The following is a 21,628-nucleotide window of genomic DNA, read 5'->3' as shown; positions in this document are numbered from 1 at the left end:
ACAGCAGGATTCCCTGGGTGAAGTGGAGACAAACCGTGTGGATGAGTGGCAAACAAGCTGCTGGAAACATCTTTAAACTTGAATAGTGTGATCATATATTTGTAATGATGTGTTACAGTATCCAAAAGTAGTACGTGCTCTTTGAATAATCAGTAACAGTGTAGGAGTAGTAGCAGGAACAGTGTAACTGCTTAGCCAGTGACAAAAACACAAAAGAAATTGCTTATGAGACAACAAAAGATTGATAAAACAACTGATAGTACTGCAAGCCACCCCTGTGTTGTTGGAAGTATTGTAAACCAATGTCTTGACAGTATAAAGTCATCCTGGAGCACTGATGTTTAATACCTTATTTTCTGTGAGATACACTTCTTAAAATCAGACTTTTTTTATTTGAATGCACTGCAAAAGAGGACGTTCTAGACCCTTGATTTAGGGTTTTCTTTTTTTAGATTAAGAGTTATTGCGCAATGCTTCAACTGTACAAGCAAAGGCTTTGTTTTTGCACAAATCAGACAATGTGCAGGAGATTTCTTGCTGGTTTTGACTGACATATTTCTCTTCTTGTCCTATTTTTATGCTTAGAAAGTTTTCAACAAGTTTCATTGTTGTAGTGACTGATCGTTTCATTGTAAAGCACGTAGTATTAAAGTGTCGAACATTTTGACAATCTTATTCTAGAGGAAAAACATTTTCTTAAACCTACTGGGTAGACATGCACAGTATTATCATCGTGATATCGGCTTAAAAGTTCAATATCGTACCAGCAAATATGAGCATTTCTGCTGATGTTTATGGCTGATATATCAGCTGTACACAGGGGTCCTGCAGATCCTTGGAAGTCTTGAATTACACATTATGAATTTAGGGCAGGAGAGGTCTTAAATTTTAACAGGCACTTTGAATATGACATTCTTATCCAGTCTTTGTTTTCCAGCCAACCTTGTAAGATCGTCTTCCTCCAAGAAATGCTGCATAGATATTATCGATAATTCAGGAAAGTCAGTCATACCTTTGGGGAAGACGTCAGACCCCTCTCTGGTTTTTAATCACACCCACTGTGATTTGATAAACTCTTTACTGTTGTGAAACACTAATTCACTTCTTTAACATCTGGGCTACCAGGTTGCTCACTAAAAATCAGTGCAGCATACCCTTATCGTGACAGATCGTCCCTGACAAAAAGCATTGTTCTTTTTTTTAATAGTTAAACTGTTAGAATCAGCTCAGCATGCTCAAAAACATACATTATGAAAATATCACCATACAACACATTGATAAAATAGAGGCATTAAACATGCCAGAAATCTTCACATTTGCAAATTTCTGACCAAAAAATGTCTATGTCAAATACCATTTGACGCCACACTCTCATGGAGCCCTATCATGAACATTTTAAATGACTCCCCTCTCAGCTCCACTTGACTTATCCTCTCTTTGCAAAGGAGACATTTGGTGTTTCTTACAATGAAAAACGGCATGTATATATCAGTATTGAATTCAGCTAAAATGAGTTTGGAAACATCAGCATCTTGGATGTCACCTAAAATCCAATATGGTGCGTCTCTGCCACTAGGATATTCGGTTAAGAGAGAGGGGCTGTGTCAACAGTCTGGTGTTTTTTGAAGGATGATTACATGAAGCAAGAAAAGTTTATTTACTGTATTTGTCTGACTAAAACTGGACATTGAAGTTAGTGATGGCAATTATTGTTCTTTTTAATGACCCGCATCATTTATCTCATCTCACATAGAAGAGTCAGCTCTTTTCGTTCCCAAACAGCTTTTCATTTAAGAACCAGTTTGACTTCATTTGACCTGTTAAATTTATAAAATATCAAACAATTGATATTTGTGCTTGTATTTTACTCCTATTATGCTTACATTTTTCATTAATGAAAATATCATGTAACTATTTTTTATGTATTGTCTCCTAAAGATAAATTGTGGGTCAGATGAAATCTGCTTACTGGCTGCGATGTAAAACAATCTTATACCATCAAGCTTGTGTCTCTAAAGTGTGGTGTGTCTGTGGGTTAAAGATCATCTTTGCTAATCAATCATAAAACGTCTCTCAAATGGGATCTTGTCATCACAAAAATAGGGTCCATCTTCTTGTACCAGCTCACTGATGAACAACACATCACTGGTTGAAATATCTTGAAGTCCAACTACAATACTACTGAAGTGAATTTCTGAAGGTTGTTTCAACACATGTTGCATTTATTACGCCTCAGTTGAGCCTGAAACGGACTAGGTGTTCTGTGCATACTCCACAGCAGGGATGGGCAACTTTTGTTACTAATAAGCCAGATTATTTTTATTCTCACTACCAGAGGGCCAAACTGTTACAGACTTTGTGATACTCCAAAGTTAACATTTATAGTAATGTTTGTATTAGCAAAAGGAACAAATGAACGGCTTTCATCATGCACATGTAAATAGTAATACTTAATTTGATTAGTTTAAAACTGAATTTAAGCCAATTTAAACTGTTTAATAACACAGCGAGCTGTTTAGTTGATGGTTGTTTTAGTAATTTCTAGTCTTTTCTACAAATTCATATAATGATGTACATAAAAATGATATACAGCAACAATTAAAGCCAAGTATATCTCTTAATTCATCTCTAACATATACAAGTCATCAAAAATGTTTCTACTTTTCATGCTTCTATGTCAGATTATTTCACGTTCCCCTCATTTTTGCAGTTTCTTGATCTGTGAAAGGGCTGCATTAAGTGAAAGGGAGGGCCACATGTGGGCTGGTCTGCCAGTTGCCCGCCATCGCTCTACAGCCTCTTACCAGACCTTTACCCAGGAGTCTGATAGCAGAAAATCAAAGTAAAGCAGAAGTTTGTCTTCTGCCTTCACCATAAGCTAGGGGGGATAACAATCATTATAGTAGAATTAAAAGCATTAGGCAACAGTTAATCTCAGTTGGTAGAGCAGGGGTCTATATACAGGGGCTCCAGTCCTCGATGCACAGGTTGCAGGATCGAACCCTGATCCAGGCCTTCCCTCACTCTGCTCCTCCATATTTCCAGTCTTTCTTCAGCTGTCCTATTAAATAATAATCTTTGGAAAATTTGTACCAAATGCATAAGGTTTTATATATTTGTTCATGTTTTCTATTTGGTATACAATTAGTTAGCTTCTTGCTAACTGGTGAGCAAGATCAACAGGAACTGGGTTCAAACATTACTTTATTAGAGGACATATTGCCAACTAGCTTCACAGATATATGTCCATCAGCTATTGATTCTTCCCACTTTTGCCTCTGTAAACTGGGACAAGCATATCAGTCCAATTAAAGATCCTAATCAAGCTTTAACTGCAGCTCCACTTAACTATTAATGTCTGTGTGCTGTGTCGTTTACATGCACTTCCTCTGAGAAGAGCCCCCACTCACTGATTCTGGGTGCAGTAACCCGGTCACTGCACCCAGAATCAGAAGAGAATTTGGAAGGTGATCCCGTCAGTCGCCTTGGCTGACACTGGCACTCACAGGGGTCTTCTTCCTCCTATTAATTAGGCCTGGAGCTGACAGCTGCCATGTCTGCGAGCCTCTCCCCAGTCCCACAGGCTCAAATAGTGCATTTGAGCAAATTAGTACCTGAAATTACTCTCACGGCTGTTCGAGAGAGAAAAAATGAGCTTCCTGTTGCGTGTGTCTCCCCGTGAGTTTCCCTGCTTTGACAGCTAATGATGAACACCTTTCCTGGAGAGAGTGTGACATGCATTTGTGTGAGTGCTCAGGAGGACATGCTCGGGCTGGGTGCCTTATAGGCATGCAGAGACAGGTCTTAGTGTGACGATGTGTTGTTGCTTGCCAAGTGTGTGGAGCATGGCCTTTTTTAATCCATACATGACATTCATAATGCTTTGTAGCCCCTTTCTCTCTCTTTTTGATGTACATTGAGTGGTGATCTGAGTCTTTGTTTGGCCCCAGTGTTCCTGAGCAGGCGGAGGTGTGACCTCCAGCCTATTTCGTCTCGGCATCTGTCCCTCCCACTAATCCCGCTTATCAACAGAGCTCTCTGTATCAGGGGCAGCCGCACTGACACATATGCTCCTGTCTGGATTCACATCAGCCGGTGTATTATTTATTGCTCATGCAGGCTCTTGCTTAGTGACCAGAGGGACTCTACAGTCATTTCCTGACACCTAATGTAGTCAATAATTGATGTAACAGAGGCTTTTTCCACATGGGTTACTAAAGATCCTAACAGCAGCAGTAAAAACACAAGCTTAGGCATCAATAAAATGTGTGGCTGTACAGTTACAGTGTCAAAGATTGTGTGTAAGTGCTCAGAACATAGCAGTCGAAAGGGAAAAATGGCCTCTGTGTGTTGTTGCGTTTTTTGCCTCCCTCCTTTCATGGCGGCCGGCTGCTCTGTGTTCTCTTGCTCCCCTTTGTGGGAGCTTTCTCACAGTGCAGCGGCAGCCTTCTGTGCTCCTGTCAGACCGTGTGTAGAGGTCGCTTTAGCGCAGCTCACAGCAGCGGCTCAGGCTTCACCTCACAGCATCGTATCCTCTCAGTTTTATCAGTCAATACCTCATGTTGGTGGCTTTTTGTCAAAGGGGAAATTCCTGTCAAAACGCTGGTCAGAAAGTATGAATCATGCATAAGCGTGTGCTGGAAATACCCTGTTTTCACTATGATTTATAACTTACCAAGCACTGCAGCTTCCAAGTACCTTGTTCTTTATATGAAATACATTTCAACTGCTTATCAAGTCATGCTTTTACCCCAACAACTAACTGGTTTTTCTTTTTTCTCTCTCTCTCCTACTACATGTCCAGGCCTTGTGGATGCACTTAGATGTCTGCAATGACTGCTGTGGCTGGCATGCCTCAGTGTTTTGGACTTCCATTCTCTGGACTCAGTAGGACAAGAACTGATCAGCAGAGAACGTCATGAGCATAGTCATCCCAGTAGGGGTGGACACAGCAGACACCTCATACCTGGACATGGCTGCGGGCTCAGAGTGAGTAACAGTGAAACACGCCTCTTTATGCCCCCTCACTGCATTTCCTTCCTTTAATCTCGTTAAACCGTCTTTGGCATTTGCTCTTAGTTTCACTTTCTTCTCTCCACCTTTCACCTTCTCCCTCATCTCTGAACCATCTTCAGCGTTATTCACGCCAGGGTTATTTCTGTCGACTAAAGACCAGGCTAACACTAGCTAAAAATAGATATTTGGTGATTGAAAACTCTGATTTAAGCAGGTTTAGTTTTCGGCAAGGAGACTCAAATGGAACTAAAATGTAATTCAGTTTTTGTTGGACATTCAGAATCATTGGTATTTCTCCATTGTAGGTAAATTTATCAAAACACAACATATCTGTAGCTCTTCTGCCTGCACTAGATTCAGGCAAATAGAAAAAATGTTTTGACTAAAAGTTCTGACAAAAATATCACTTTGTACATACTTTATTTGGACTGGTTTTTAGTTTTTGTCATCTAAAACTAGACTAAAACTATAAAGGGTAGAAATGACTCAAATGTCACTAAAACTAATGATAATTTTATCCTGTAGACCACTTGGTTCCCAACCTGCAGTCCAGTCATCTGGACTCATAACTTGAGTCTCAGCATAACCCCAAGTATCTCCCTGTTGATCAGTCACAGTATAATTTGATTAGGCTCTCAACTGCAGGACTTTTGCAGGGTTTGATTTTCTTCCAAGCACACGGTTATTTTCAACTTTACAATCTCTCAAATTCCAAGCTTGGTTGACATAAAGTTCTGACATAAAGTAAACCCACAACTTTTAAAACTAAAAAATTCTGATATTTTACTAAAAAATTAACAGGTCCTCTTTACTTTTTCAATTTCTTAGAGCAGCCCTTATACGCCTTCATAATGATGGATTTTACACATAGATCTTTTGGCAAGATTATATGATGTAGGAGTATTATGTTGGGATTTTTTCAGTAAAAACAAAACTGATGTCCCAGTGGGTCCTGAGGGGTTTAGCTTTTCTTGGATATGAATTGGGGGCCACCAAGGACATCAGGGTGGGAACTGCTACTTTAGACTAAGATAAAAAATAAAAATAGCTCTCAAAACGAACACTTATTCACATTTACTTCAAACTGCTTTTAGATATAAAATGATTTCACTGTCATCCTGTCGCCTGTGCATGCCCATACTTGCCCTCTGTGATGACTAAAACAAAGCTTTGTCATCTTTTTCTGGAAATCTAAAGCTTGAATCAGTTTTCCATTTCCGTGTACATCTGCTACTCCACATCTGCTCCTCTTAATGGGAAGGAATCTACAGCAGGGCTCCTTAAATGCCTGCTCTAATGGACAGCTCAGTCTTGCCATTGATTGTACTTACACTCAACTATTGCTCATCACAAAGACATGCTCAATGTTCAGCGTTTAACCACATCCACACACGGTGACTGGCAGTGAGCCTAGAATAACACTAACTGTGTGAGGCGTGCAGAATCACACACACTTTTCCTTGATCTCTTTTTAATGCTTTATTCTTGCACATGTGTACGCTGCATTGAGCCCCGTAAAGCAGAAATGGTGCATGGCACCATGGCAACACGCCCCCCATCGCCCCGCCTCTTGGCTTCCTATAGTCTTGTCAAGGACGTTGCCGCGGCGTTTTCTGGTCAAATAAATGAAGCAAGAGGTTCTGGTATGACTAAAGAACAACACACGTCATCAACTTCTACGGAGCTCCTGTCTCTTTAAAAGAAAGGGAGCAAGATCCCTCCCCCTCTACATCCGAGCTGTTGCCGTGACAGCTTGTGTTGCCATGGTATCTGCCCCTCGCGACTCCCCCCTCCCTCTCCTGTGCACTGCGCAGGGCCTGTTGTCATGGCCACTGTCCTGAGTGACAGGTGGTCCTCACATAGACATGGCGTCTTAAACAGTCCCACAGCGTCAGCCCCCCACCCCACCCCACACACACACACACACACACACACACACACACACACACACACACACGCTGCTCTGCTGCCACCAGGGGCAGGAGTAAACCCCTCGCCTTGACTCTCTCTCTCGCTCTTTGTGCGTCCGATCGCCGGCTGCGGATTCATTGACAAGCAGAGCCTGAACGGGGGCTTCCACCTGCTGCTGCCCCATCTAGAGCACAGACGCACCCACCTCTCTGTGGAGTATTGTGCGTGAGCGCCAGCCGATTCTGGAACAGCGAGGCTGGCTACTCACCAGTCCTTTCCACATCCCCCTGTAGTCTGCAGCAGCGTGACCAGCTGTTGGTGTGTATGTTGTGTATGCTTGTCCACAGTGGCACACACATCTTCGGCGTGCGCGCACACGCTGACCGCATACGTAGTGTTGCCATGGCAGCAAGCGGGGAGCTCTTCAGGAGTGAAGGCGTTGCCTCTGGCTGTTCAGTGCTGCTCTTTTTCTCTCCTGCTGGTTATCCGTCCGTTCTCCATGCCCGTCCACTCTGCATGTCCACCCTCTCTCAGCAGGTGTTTGCATTTTAAAGGACATCTGTTCCTTAAATACTTTTGACATTCATGAGATATAAATAGTCTCACCTTGCTGGCATTTTACTCCAAACTCCCTAAAAATCCCTTGATTCTGTCTCTCTGTCATCATTTCTTGGCATGATGTTTGACTGTTTGTCTGCAGCCCCTCCCTCTAATGTGTACTCACTCTCTCCCTCGTCCCTCCTTTGCTCTTCCCAGGAATGGAGACATGAATGAAACTCAGCCCCCAGCTATGCACACATACATTCAAACACGTTTACTTCCTCAACACAAATAGGCTGGCTCACTTGTTTGCCTTCAGTCTGCCTTTCTCTTCCACTGCCACCCTCACTGATTCAATTTGAGGTCAAACCTACAGAGTGGAAAAGTCCACTCCAGGTTATTTCTTCTGAGCTTTAAAACAACACTAACAGATCTTTAATCTCTGTGTAATAAAGTGCAGACTTTACAAGCAGGCTCGGGTTAATCATTCATAGAAGAAAGTCTAGTCTCATCTCCTCAGGTACGATATTAAATTATCTTTAAAGTCTCTCGGCACACTTGGATGTTTTGACAAATTGGTCTGTGTGGCAGTTAATCTAGAGTGCACACACCTTAGCCCAGGCCCGCCTCCAAACCTCGTGTATGCACTTACGTTTTCACTTTGACAGTGAGCACTTGAGCGGCAGCACTCACAGGAAGTGTTGCACATTGCTGTGTCGGCATGCAACAAGAGAATTTAGGCTGAGAAGGGCTCACACAGACAGGTATGGCAACTTTAAATCACTACTGAGTTTATGAGAGAAAAGAAGAGTCAAGGGAGCAATTTGTAAGTTTTAGGTACTGATTTCCTTTTTTACACAATACCACTGCTGTTTTCGATCTCTCTATATGACTGTTAAACATGCCTCTTATGGAGCTGAAGTTGAGCAGAAATGCTGCATGGCCTGTTCAGATTCTCTGTAGTCATTTTGTACCTATCATACCTGTTCTGTGTGAGTATTCTTCATGAGATTTTCTCCATTTATGCCTTGTTTAAATTAAACTTTAACTCTCATGGAGTGTGAGGTGAACTTTTAGCATCATAAGATAGCTGTAACTGACCTCAGAAAAGCTTAGCATAGAGGAATTTGAGGAATAAGAGCAGAGTGAAGAGATGAAGAGTGAAGAGAACACGTGGATGTGACCACAACTGCATTACTCTAACTGTATCTTCGATCATGCTCCTCACGTTTCCCTCGCTATCTACTATTCTTCCCTCCTCACACCTGAATATCTCCCCTCGTGCCATCCTTTTTGCCACTTCCCTCTTCCTGTAGTGCAGTAGGAATTGGTTAAAGTTGTCACAATAGGGGTGGGTTGGGTCTTAAAACAGGCTCTGTGATCCTCGGTGAAGTGGATCTACTGGTTTGGTTTGAATAATATAGAAAAAAACAGCTGTGTGTTTTGTTGTTTTGTATGTGAGAGAGTCAGCAAGTTTGTAGTGATTGTCGGCCTCGTAGATGTCAGCTCAGGGGTACAAACATAAGTTATTCTGACATATTTATTTCTGTTTTTTGTCTGGCTCTGTTTTCCAGCCAAGTGGATCTGACAGCGTGCACAGTCAGCCTGTCAAGTAAAAGGATTATCAGCAAAATGTACATGAGGCATTAAGAACAAAAATACTCATTCTGGTAAAGAACACCACATAGTGGTCCAAATATGTTAGAAGACAGTAATGGATTGGACACATCGGTACCTCAGTGAAGGCAATGGTTTATAGTCGATTCTGGTTGGTCTGGAGCTTGTTCAGTAACTCTGATATGTATTTAATTAAAGGATATCTAGTGTACGGATTATTTTCACCTTTTTATTAACTTTTAAGATAGTGGACAAGTAAAAGAAAATACAAATAAAAATGTAAATACAACCAACACGGGCAGGAAACACAGCAGACATTGATAAATGTACATTAAGTTTGATACAATAATGCAGAAGCATCATAAATGTAAGTCTTTTACAATTACATACATGCTTATACAGTCCATCAACACCCTGACAAGATCTGGTTCTTCCTGCCAAAGTATGACCGTAGAAACGGTCCCATTGCTGCTTACAGAAGTCATTTTTCTGGTTTAGTAGTCCAAGCATCATATGGAACTACTGCCATAATGTCTTCTTTCCACATTTTCAGTGTCAGAATTTTCTGGTCCTTCCTGTATCATAATTACACAGGCACATGTTGTCAAACCAGTAATCGAAACTCCAAATTAAAGTCTCTGTAACATGAAATCCAAGCTTTGTGTATTAACACACTTGATATTTTACATGAAAACACTTAATTTTTTTATTTAGCCTGCTAAAAAGTTGTTTACCTCTTTCCAAGCTTGGTTTTATTTGACCATGACCAGTCTTCATGGGGAATTGCCCTGCCCCCCTAACGCTTCAACAATATATAATCACAGAGCAGTTCATCTCGGTACAGTCTGTTCTTAGCCAATGTCACTGCCTTCATTGAAAGTTAACAGCCAGCTACATGCTGTGTTTTTGTACAGTGTACGGTAAATTTCCCAGATCTATCAGCCTCAGTGACCCACAGGTGATTAAAAATATCATAGTAGACAGATATGTGCCAGACAACAGTAAATTTAGCCCTTAACTTCTGTCTCTCTGCTTTGGCACAGAGCTAGGCAGCTGCGCTCTGAATCAAATTTTTTTTTAACTTGGGAGAATGGTATTTCTCGTGTGGGTCTGGCTTCAGCTCATTCAACAGATATGCCCACACCATTTTTAAAGCTTAATTTAAAAGACTTATAGATGTTTGGCCCGATGGTTCATAACACAGTGGCCTGTCATACAACAAACCTAAATTAAAAATTTTTTAATCACTTTACAGGGACTTTGGTATCGCTTAAATCATACAAGATATGGCTATTAAAACACAAGACACATGCTGTAATACAACTTTATTGAACATCAAAATTTTTCAGTGTCTTTCTCCTTCATTACCTGTCACGCGGTGCTAGATCAGGTGAATAGGGAGGGCGATCAAGCACTGTGATTTGTTTTTGGACCAGAGACTGCTTTCCTGAGAGAGCAGTGTGAGGTGGTGCATTGTCTTGATGAAGAATGAAACCATTTTTTTCGAGGTTTTGGTCTCTGTCTTTGGACTTTTTCTAAAATCCCCATAGTAATAGTGTTGTTGACCCTTTTGGAACCCACTGCTCTAATGTGATACCTTAAATGTTAAAGAGAACATCAACATAGCCTTGAATTTAGACTTGCCTTGTTGTGCTTTCTTGATCCTTTGGTGACGATGGTGTTTTTCTATGCGTTGACTGATGTTTTGTCTCAAGATTGTATTGGAAGATCAGAGTTTCATGGCATGTAATCACTCCTCCTGAACAGTGTGGGTTTCCTTCAAAATGTCTCCATCTTTTTCCTTTTGCCTAGGAGTCAGAAGTTTTGGGACAACTTTGTTACACACTTTTGTCATGCTCAGTTTTTCATGCCTTTCTCCTTATCAACGGAGACCATTTCTGCTATCATTCTTATACTGAGTCATTTCAAACTATTCATTTTTTTGAATGTTTTCAGCAGTTTTTAATGTGCTTGGGCACCCAGGACGTTCAACATTAACACCCCATATCAAGGAGATTTAACCAGCCATCTGGGCAGATTGCAGTCTTAACTTTCCTCCATAAGATCCTATACACATTCTGCATTCCCACATCAACTTACTGATTAATCCCATACTATTAAATCTTGAAGGTATGTAATAATATCTTGGATCAGGCTCATTTAAAGGAATTGCAAGGTTCAATCTTAATCACATGGGGTATTTATGGTGTCTTCAAATGCCTTAAATTAAGGTCTTGAAAGCCTCAAATTTTGTCTTGAAGGTCATAATTTCTTCTGATCTTGAGTAAGACTACATTGCCTTTGCTATGATGTTATGCTCATTTAGAGTGGTCTCAAAAAGGTCTAAAGAGTCTTGAATTTAAGTAGACGGAGTTTTCAGGATAACCTGTATCATGATCCACTTTTATAAGGCAAAATAGACAGGTTATGCTGCGTAAGTTAGTATTTATAATCGAGTAAAAGGCTCTCTGATCTTTTTAGGAAACAACAAAAATGTAACCTGTTTTGGCTTAGAAATCCAGCAAGTATTCATGACTCGTAGTTGGTCAAGTTTTCAAAGCAAATCATTATTTTTTACAAGGGCATAAAAACCAAAAAAGGACTGGAGGCCACACTTATAATCTTTAAGACGAATATGTTTATCTTTGTGAAAAAATATCCAGGGTTCAGCAGTAACCATGGCCTGTGGCCGCTAAAGGTACTCTGTGCACACCAGAGATTACACATGGAAGGCCCCGCAGACCCAGTATTTCCCACATACAGTGAGACTGGCAACCCAGATAATCAAAATAACCATTAAGAAACTTTTTAATGTTCTATTTCATCATGTTTGGTTAGGTTTCAATGATCAGGAAGGTTATAAAGTTGCTTTAAAATGTTATTTAACCAGCAAATTCTGGAGAAGCTGGCTTTAGGCACTGGTTCTTTGAGATGGTCACATGTGACCTTTTCTTTAGAGTTAACAAAAGTGCATGAAAAGTCCGTAAAGTACATTATTTCCCCCTTAAAATTTTTAGTGTAAATAGAAATAGTGTACTTCTTTGTTCTTGTTAAATTGCCTCCTGTATTTTCACCACTGCACCTCACACTTCCTCGCACTCTCTAAGGGGAAACAACCACTCACAGTAACCTTGTTATCTGAGTTTTCAGTGCACAGAAATGATTGCTTCTTTCTCTGTTTCATTGCCCAGCAGACCAGAATCGGTGGAGGCCAGCCCTGTGGTGGTGGAAAAGTCCAGCTACCCACACCAGATCTACAGCAGCAGCTCTCACCATTCCCACAGTTACATTGGCCTGCCTTACGCTGTGAGTACTCACATGTTCAGTGTGCTTCTTCTTGGTGCAAACTACCTGCATACCTGGAGCCCTCCTTCTCTGTTAATCATCCATGAGAATATCCAACATAGGCTGAAATAGAACATTGACCTATATTGTAGCCATGTCCTCAAGCTTTTTATGACACTGGAACCTTTAGGTGGTAAATCAACAGAAAATTAATCAGCAACTAAACTGATCAATAAATCTTTGGTGCACTCTTAGCAAACATATTTATTTCCTGGGCTTTAATAGGCTTTTTTCTTCTTTTCTCACATCAAAGCTGACATTTTTTAGAAAGTCAAACAAGAGATGTCATGGCATTAAAAACATTTTTAGGAGATATTCAAGGGAATATTCTAAAGCTGTTCTTTTCAGTGTTGACCAGATGATAGCTGCTTTTATCAAGGACAGTGCAGGTCAACTGATAGTGAAAATGGAAAGTAGGCAGATCCCTGTAGGGAATTATTTTCCTTTATTAGATGCTTTTCAAGCTAATATTTTACCAGATATTAAGCTAGTATCTGGTAAAATATCATGCTTATAATGTTTGGCTTTTTGATTATAAATTATCTTTTCATTAGGAGATTTTACAAGAAAAAAATACATACTGTTTAGTGCAGGGCAGTCAATTGAGTCTCATTTACAATTTTGACCTCCAACCATAACTGTGATTACTGCGCCACATGCCATGTTACACTTGTTTTGTCTGCTGTTTGTTCTATTTTTGCCATTGAATTAGTTATTTTATTTATTTATTGTTTTAAATGTTATTATTTAAATTCAGCGCATAAAGAAACCATTCAGACCTTCTTTTTTTTCAGTTTTGTTTTGTTGCGGCCTGATGCTACAATCAAAAAATATTCTCATTAATCCACCATCAGTGCCTATTCAAAAACAAGTTTTAGAATTTTTGTATAAATTAATTAAAAATAAGAAACCAGAACTATCACATTGGCATAAGCTTTCAGACGCTCTACGAACATTTGAAATTTCGCTCATGTTCCTCCTGTTTCTCTCAGTCTTTGCTGAAATGTTTCTACATCTTGATTGGAGTCCACCTGAGGTAAATCGAATTGACTGGTCATGATTTGGAAAGGCACACACCTTTCTATAGATGGCTTCACAGCTCACAATGTATATCAGAGTAAAAACCAAGCTGTGAGGTCAAAGGAACTGCCTGCAGAGCTCAGAGACAGGATTGTTGCAAGGCGCAGATCTAGGGAAGGCAACAAAAAATCTGCTGCACTGAGAGTTCCCAAGAATACAGTGGCCTCCATAATTCTCAAATGGAAGAAGTCTGGCAAAACCAGGACTCTTCCAAGAGTGTGGAGATAGGACAGAGTTCCAGAAAGACTACCATCACTGCAGCCCTCAACTGATCTGGGCTTTGTGGCAGAGTGAGGAGACAGAAGTGAAACAAAATGCATGAAAGCCTACTTGGCTTTAATGTGGAGTTTTTTTTTTTTTTTTGCAAACTCCAAGCAGGCTTTGTTGATGTGATATTTCAGTTTGTATTATTTATTTTTTGTTTATTTTTAAAAGTTTCTAAAATTCTGGGGGTACGGGGGTGCGGAGTCTAGATTAATAGGATTTTTTTTTTAATTTCAACTGTAGTATCAGGCTGTAACATAACAAAATTGTCCTAGTTTCTCTCTCATATAAAGCCATTAACTGGATTTCCTTGATGTTTAGGAAAGAGGTGTTACTCTAAAGGAAAATACTGATCAAATTTTCTTAATTTCCTGACGTTTTATGATTAAAACAATGAAAAATAATAGAGATGAAAAGTACCTCCGTCCCATGTGAGATTAAGTTATTTTGTACATTTTGGTTATTTCCACCACATGACTCATACTCTCTGTCCTCCCCCTGCAGGACCATAACTATGGGGCACGGCCCCCACCTACGCCGCCAGCCTCCCCTCCCCCCTCCATGTTGATCCGACAAGGAGAGGGGGGGCTGTTTGTTCCAGGGGGTCAGGACGAGGCGTCCCGGGGCACCACCCTCAGCACCTCAGAGGATGGTAGCTATGGGGCCGACATCACCCGCTGCATCTGTGGCTTCACCCACGATGACGGCTACATGATCTGCTGTGACAAGTGCAGGCAAGAGCCCCGTTTACACTTAATTGTTTGGTGAACCTTTGACATGGTGACTCACACCTCTGTTCCTCTGTGGCCTGAACTTGTTGCCAGTAATTATGCAATCTAAGGAAGTTATTTTAATGTGTTTTTTAAATGTATTTCTGTGTGTTTGTAGTGCCTGGCAGCATATAGACTGCATGGGCATCGACAGGCAGAACATTCCTGAGACTTACCTGTGTGAGCGCTGCCAACCACGACACCTGGACAGAGAGAGGGCCATCCTGCTGCAGACCAGGAAACGGGAATGTTTGTCAGGTAAGATTGTCTTCATAATGATCCCTCAAAGGCCAATGTATATGAGTTTACCTTAAAGATATCTCAAGAGGAAATTTGCATTCCCCTGCAGGTTATGAGGTGTTAGAGGTTTTTTCATACATAGAGCTTTCAGTTCTGCTTTCACTGCAGTAAAAGGCCAGTTTGTTAGTGATCAGTGAAGGTTGTAGGCTGTGTCAGGGTGCAGATCTCCCTGCCAGAACTTGCTACACACTGACACCTGCTGGACGACATGCCAAATCACTTCAGATTCCACTATTATAACTTGGCTGCGGCAGCTGTGGCTTTTTATAGATTTGAACAACTAAAATGTGTTTGTTTGCTTATTCAGATGGGGATACCAGTGCTACAGAGAGTGGAGATGAAGTGCCGCTAGAGCTGTACTCCACCTTCCAACACACGCCTACCACCATCACCCTGACGACCGGGCGCCTTGGCAATAAGCAGGCTGATAAAAAACGCAAAAAGAGTGGCGATAAAGAGCCTCCAGCAGCATCTGCCCGAGCTAAGAAGGTCTGATTTCACTAATCAGTTTGTAAAAACATAACAAGTCTATCAGATAATGTATTATAAAGTTGAACTCTTATTAAAAATTAAGTTTTGTTTCTGTTTTTCTTTGGCAGGCTTTCAGAGAAGGGTCCAGAAAATCCTCCAGAGTAAAGGTAAAAAAGCTGAAGTGACTTTGAACATTGCTTTCATTGTCTTATGTCAAAGCTTCAACCAGATGTGCCACAAACGTAACTGTGTTTTCCTTCTTTAGGGTGCAGCTCCTGAGCAGGAGCCAACAGAGCACCCGTCTCTGTGGGAGAACAAGATCAAAACGTGGATGGAGCGATACGAGGAGGCCAGCAGCAATCAGTATAGTGAGGACGTCCAGGTCCTGTTACGAGTTAAAGAGCAAGGCGACGGCAAGAGCCTGGCGTACAACACGCACCCCGCTTCCTTCAAACCCCCTGTAGAGGTAAAATCCACTGGCAAGCGTGTAGAGCCAAATGTACAACTGTCTGTACATAGGACACAACTCTCACTAGGCAATCTGTACTCCTGGCCTGTATGGATATGTCACGCGCTGACGTCATCATGCATAGCATCCACTGAGGATGAATTTGAGTCTTCATGACTCACCATAAGTATACACGAAGTATTACTGTTTAAAGCTGCACAATAGCAACCCATTTATACAATATCTGATCTGACATGTAATTTACTTTAACTGCCCTGGGATCAGTGTATTAACTATACAGAGTCCTGTCAGGAGAGCTAGTGAGAGGTTCATTGCAGCGATATATCCCTCACCAGAGTAACTCATCTGGAGCCTGATCAGCTCAGAGTTCCAAGCCTTTGTCCTGTTAAATGACACCCAGACTTTTGAACTAGTATAAATTTTACAGTTGTCCTCTGCATGTCCGTATATAATCTGCAGCACCAAAAACTTGGCTATCTCTGCATAATATCAGAGCCCTTTAGTGCTGCTCCTCAACCAAACAAGCAGACCTCTAATGCCATTGTACAGCCTATGTCTGGATTAGGATCAAATGTTCAGTTATAAAGAATCTTTTATTTTATTAGCCACCAGTGATTTCAGTGAGCATTGCTCCTTCAAGAAGAACACACTTTTTTTTGTTGTTTTTTTTTTCTATATTTAATTTTGGGCCTTTTCAAGCCTTTATTTGATAGAGGAAGGACAGTGGATAGACTTGGAAACAGGGAAGAAATTGGGGAGAGACATGGGGCAAGGGGCCACAGGCCGGATTTGAACCTGGGCCGCCCGCGTACATGGTTAGCGCCTTAAACCACTCGACCATCTGCGCTCCCTAAGAAGAACACACTTGTTGTACCAGCTAGGAAGCTAGGCTATATAGGACAATAGATGGGTACAGTTTCTCTGTGGAATTTAGCAAGCTTTTGGTTAAAAATGGGCCATAAAACATTGTCAACTCAAACGTGCGCACTATCAAAAACTTTTTTGTAGAATAATTTTTATTTGGAAATATACAAGCACAGAGTTTCAATATGCTTACAAAACACATTTCCAGTTTTTCTTTTAAATTGAACAAAAAAGAACTGTCAGGTAAGACCCCACTATCAAAAACTTTTGAATCATTTTGTTTTATACCCAGAAAGCCTCTGTGGTTTTGTCCCTATTTTGCAATGCAGGCTGTGGCTACTAGTTACGTGCTCTTGCACCACAAAATAGCTCCAGATAGTTTTGATAGTGCATACGTTTAAGTTGACACTGTTTGGTGGCCCATTTATACCAAAAATTCAATAAATTCCAGGGAAAAACTGTACCCACCTGTTACATTGTATAGCCTAGCTTCATGGTTATTACAACTAGAGAGTCCTTCTTAAAGGAGCAATGCTCACTAAAATTACCGGAGGCTAACACCACTACTGCTTGGTACCGTATATGACTCAACTTCAAAAACACTGAAATATCCCTTTAACCGTCCAACAAAAGCTGGAGGTAAATACGCCACAGGATTTATAAACAATGTCTTGCTCAAATAAAGGCCATCAAGACCACAATTTTGCTTCTTGTTGACATAAAATTAAATCATAGGTAATCAAAGTCAGTTGATATTAATTTAGCACTATATTTTGGGAATTTTCACACACTTGTCAAAGTATGCAGCAGGGTGAGGGTGCTTGCTATCCTGAGAGCAGCTGTTTGTGGTTCAATCAAGGGGACATGAAATATGGGCAGGACTGGGCTCCATTAGGATGAGTGGAGCTGTGCACAGTTGATAAATTCTTCATCTCTGATGAAATCTTTGGAACTTGTTAAAATCAAATAAGACAAAATACATAGTTGCTCCTTTATTTGCATTCGTGCCGTGCTTTGGCCTGCCTTGTCCTTTCATGCCGGGGCCAGGAGAGTGTGCCGCACCCAAGCACAGAATAGCTCACTCACAGCTGTCAAATGTACTGGACTTTCAGCTCAAATGCGCCAAGGCACAGTAGAGATGTCCTAGTGTGAGTGCGCCCTTATGCATGTAGTGAATCTAATGCCTTAGCCTTTGAAAGACTTTGTTTTAACATCTTACTGTCTCTTTCTCTCTCAGAGTCAAGTTCAGAAAAACAAGAAGATCCTGAAGGCAGTGCGAGACTTGGCCCCAGACTCCCTCATCATTGAGTACAGGGGAAAGTTCATGCTTCGACAGCAGTTTGAGGCCAACGGTTACTTCTTCAAGAGGTCAGCAGGCTACTTACTCATAAAAGGAGATTCCTCCTTGGAGTTTCAGTCTTATGAATGTATATTGAATATTGCTGCATTTTAATTGTGCAGGTCAAACAAATTAAGCAAATTTAATGAGTCTGGGAGCCTGGGATGGATATACGTGCAGCATAGATGTTTTAATATGGATTATTAAGACTCATGCATAGTTTCTTTCTTTCAGGCCGTACCCGTTTGTATTATTTTATTCCAAATTCGACGGACTGGAGATGTGTGTGGACGCTCGCAGTTTTGGGAACGAGGCACGCTTCATCCGTCGCTCCTGCACCCCCAATTCTGAGGTAAGACCAACAGAAGCTGAATAAATACATTAATCTGGTATTTATTGTTGTTCAACTCTCTCCTGTTAGATGTTAGTCTCCTGATAATTCTTGTCGTCTTTTGTAGGTGCGACATGTCATTGAGGATGGCATGCTGCATTTATACATCTACTCACTGAGGCCTATCACAAAGGGCACAGAAATCACCATCGGTTTTGATTTTGACTATGGCAGCTGGTAAGTTTTAATCAAAAACTGCAAGCAAAATCACAGTAGTCAAGCTTTAATGCCTTCTCAGATCTTTGATTTCTTACTCGTTTTTCTTGATGTTCATAGTAAATATAAGGTGGACTGTGCCTGCGTGAAGGGGAACCAGGAGTGCCCGGTGCTCAAGCACAACCTTGAGCCCACGGAGAACCTCGGCTCAGGAGGCCGACGCCGAGGGAGTCGTAAGGACAAGGAGGTTGTCCGGGACGACCAGGGCCAGAACCAGAACGTAGGTTTAGACGGCGAAGGGAAGGGGAAGAACGTAGGCGATGGCAAGCAGAGGAAACTGTCTCCTCTTCGCCTCTCCATCTCAAACAACCAGGCAAGATTTTACTTTGATGAATACTGCACTTCATTCACTCTTTTACACGTGTTTCTAACACCCTACTGTACATATGTACATGTATTTTTTGTTAAACATGTTTACTCTTTTAGTTCATGCATGCAGTTTAATTTAATCTCTGTGAATTGTTACATGCATGTTTTCCATTGTTTGACTATACATCCTTTTTAGTTCCCTCTTTATCCCATCATCCCTTTTTGCATTCACCTTTGCCCCGACAGCTTCTAATTTGGACACCGCAGTTCAGATTGCACAAGATTCTCTTGTGCTACAAGTGAATTGCTGAAACTTGCAGAATCTGCAGGGAGAATCGTTTTCTCATCTTGTTGGTGTTAGCAGAAACTAGACACAGGGTGTTTCTATCTGCTTGTTTAGAGAGAGATTTATGCTTTCAAAAATTTTTTCCAAACTTGGTTCCTGATGGAAATTGAGGGCAGTGTTGGTTGCATCAGATGGTTTTATGTTGTGAAAACTGGACATTTGAAGAGTCAGAATTCAGTCCAGAACAGGGCCAGAGTGCAGAAATGTAGACTTCTACTGCAGATTTTAGTAGATAACAAAGATGAGACTTTGTGTCCTAATAAAGGAGTTAAAAGGTCTTTTAAAAGGTCTGCAATCACATCCTTACAGTGAAGAATGAGAACACTATCTTACCTGCAAAATGGTTTACTTTGTACAGCCCTAATTCCAAATAAGTTGGGGCACTGTGTGAAATGGAAATAAAAACAGAATGCTATGATTTGCAAATCTTATAAACACATATTTTATTCACAGTAGAACATAAACAACATATCAGATGATGAGACTGAGGAAATATAAGCTCATTTGAATTTGATGGCAGCAACACTTCTGAAAAAGTTAGGAAGGGGCTGTGAAATGGCTGGGAAAATAAGTGGTTGTAAAAAAAACAGGATGATTTTCATCTAATTAGGCTTATTCGCAGGTCAGTAACATGGCTGGGTATAAAAGGAGCATTTTAGAGAGATGGTCTCTAAGAAGTAGAGATGGGCAGAAGTTCACCTCTTGGCAAAAAGCTGGGTCTGAAAATTGCGGAAACTTTGAATATCCCACCATCCACAGTGCATAACATCATCGAAAGATTCAGAGAATCTGGAGAAATCTCTGTGCAAAGGGACATGGCTGAATGTCAATATTGGATGCTGATGATCTTTGGCTAAAAACAAGCGTGATTCTGTACTGGAAATCACTTTATTGGCACAGGAACATTTCCAGAAATTATCGCCTGTCAACACAGTTGGCCATTCAAGCTGTATCGTGCAAAGAAAAAGAAATGCCGCCATCTTCTCTGGGCCAAAGCTCCTTTAAAATAGACAGGAAATGGAAAACTGTTCTGTGGTCAGATGAATCAAAATGTGAAATTTACTTTGGAAATCATAGATGCACTGTCCTGTGGACTCAAGAGAAGAGAAACCAGTGGACTGTGGACTAAAGAGAAGAGAAATCATCTGACTTGTTATCAGTGCTCAGTTCAAAAGCCTGCATCTGTGGTTGTATAGGTTTGCATTAGTGTCTATAGCATGGGCAGCTTACACATCTGGAAAACACTATCAATAGTGCAAAGTACATAGAGGTTTTAGAGCAAAATATGCACCCAAAAATCCAGCAAAGAAGACTCAGGACTCTTGATCTGCTAGTAACCTACATCAGACAAGAATGGGACAACATTCCTCTCCCATTTCCCAGAAGTCTCCTCATTTCCCAGACGTTTACAGACTGTTGTTAAAAGAAGAGGCAATGTAAAATAGTAAACATTTTGTCCCAATTTTTTTAGACATGTCATTGTTGTCAAATTCATGGATTTATGAGATTTGCAAATCATTGCACTCTGTTTTTTTCTTGTCTTTTTCTTTTTTTTTAAGTGTTGTACATTTACAGAGCGTCCAAACTTTTTTGGAATTGAGGTTGTAAGTGGATGCAGGTCAAGTGAGGTGAAGTGAAAAGGCACTTTGCGGTAGCAAATCAACGAGGAACGGGGCATTTTGTAAGATCAGAAAAAGGTCAGAGCAGTTGTGTTTCTGCGCACAGACTGACCAGTAATCTTCAGATAACCTCCCTCACCCCCTTCCCTCACCTCCCCTCTCCTCCCGCTCTTACCTGTCTCCCTCTAGTCTGTAGTCAGACTGACTGATCAGCCATGATAAAGCGCCATACCCCGCTCTCCCCTCCTCTTACAGGATCCTGAGTTATATGAGGATCTAGAAGACAAAACCTCCGTTAGCAATGAAGTAGAGATGGAGTCAGAGGAGCAGATTGCGGAGAGGAGGAGGAAGATGGTAAGTGTGCCAAGCTAGGGGCTACAGCTTTTTTTTTCTTGCCATGCAGCCACCCAGCAGAGAAATCAAACTGTCCCCTGTTGCTCTGGGTGTGGACTGTCCGCTAAAGGGGCCTTGTGTGCTTGGATAGGAGCAGCTGTCCTCTATCTCCCTTCCATAAAACTACGCTCCTCTTCATCGCTCATCTGCTTCTCGTGCTCCCCGTCACTGTCAACGCCCCCCTGTTGCTGTTCTGCTCAGATTCTCTCCTCCCCTCCTGCAGCTTTGACTTCCATCCTCTCTTCTGTCAGTTGATTGTCTCCACATTCACTGCCTTTTTTCCCTTCAGTGTGAGACAAAATTAACAGGCCTCCAGTGCTTCTTTCCCATTAACAGCCCCATCTCCTGTCAGTGGGAGCAAACCAGTA

The 21,628-nt window shown here is 41.2% G+C and overlaps 1 protein-coding gene across 4 annotated transcripts in view; it reads left to right on the top strand.

Annotated features, from left to right (window-relative positions):
- Positions 1-21,628, top strand: part of kmt2e (lysine (K)-specific methyltransferase 2E) — a 42,306-nt gene that overhangs the window by 9,495 nt on the left and 11,183 nt on the right. For 2 of the 4 annotated variants that reach the window (XM_041781132.1, XM_041781134.1), the window contains exons 2-13: positions 4,805-4,989; positions 12,276-12,390; positions 14,278-14,507; positions 14,662-14,801; positions 15,151-15,332; positions 15,443-15,481; positions 15,580-15,780; positions 17,885-18,015; positions 18,221-18,338; positions 18,445-18,554; positions 18,654-18,906; positions 21,123-21,221. In XM_041781132.1, coding sequence (XP_041637066.1) covers positions 4,919-4,989; positions 12,276-12,390; positions 14,278-14,507; positions 14,662-14,801; positions 15,151-15,332; positions 15,443-15,481; positions 15,580-15,780; positions 17,885-18,015; positions 18,221-18,338; positions 18,445-18,554; positions 18,654-18,906; positions 21,123-21,221 — 1,689 coding nt within the window. In that variant the 5' untranslated portion in view covers positions 4,805-4,918. The remainder of the gene's footprint in view (positions 1-4,804; positions 4,990-12,275; positions 12,391-14,277; positions 14,508-14,661; positions 14,802-15,150; positions 15,333-15,442; positions 15,482-15,579; positions 15,781-17,884; positions 18,016-18,220; positions 18,339-18,444; positions 18,555-18,653; positions 18,907-21,122; positions 21,222-21,628) is intronic. The other 2 variants (XM_041781135.1, XM_041781136.1) reach the window with 2 other exon arrangements.

This window comes from Cheilinus undulatus, linkage group 23 (genome assembly GCF_018320785.1).
Source record: "Cheilinus undulatus linkage group 23, ASM1832078v1, whole genome shotgun sequence".
In the NCBI taxonomy this organism is placed as follows: Eukaryota; Metazoa; Chordata; class Actinopteri; order Labriformes; family Labridae; genus Cheilinus; species Cheilinus undulatus.
The sequence above is the reverse complement of the archived record's forward strand: the minus strand, read 5'-3'. Positions and strand labels throughout refer to the sequence as shown.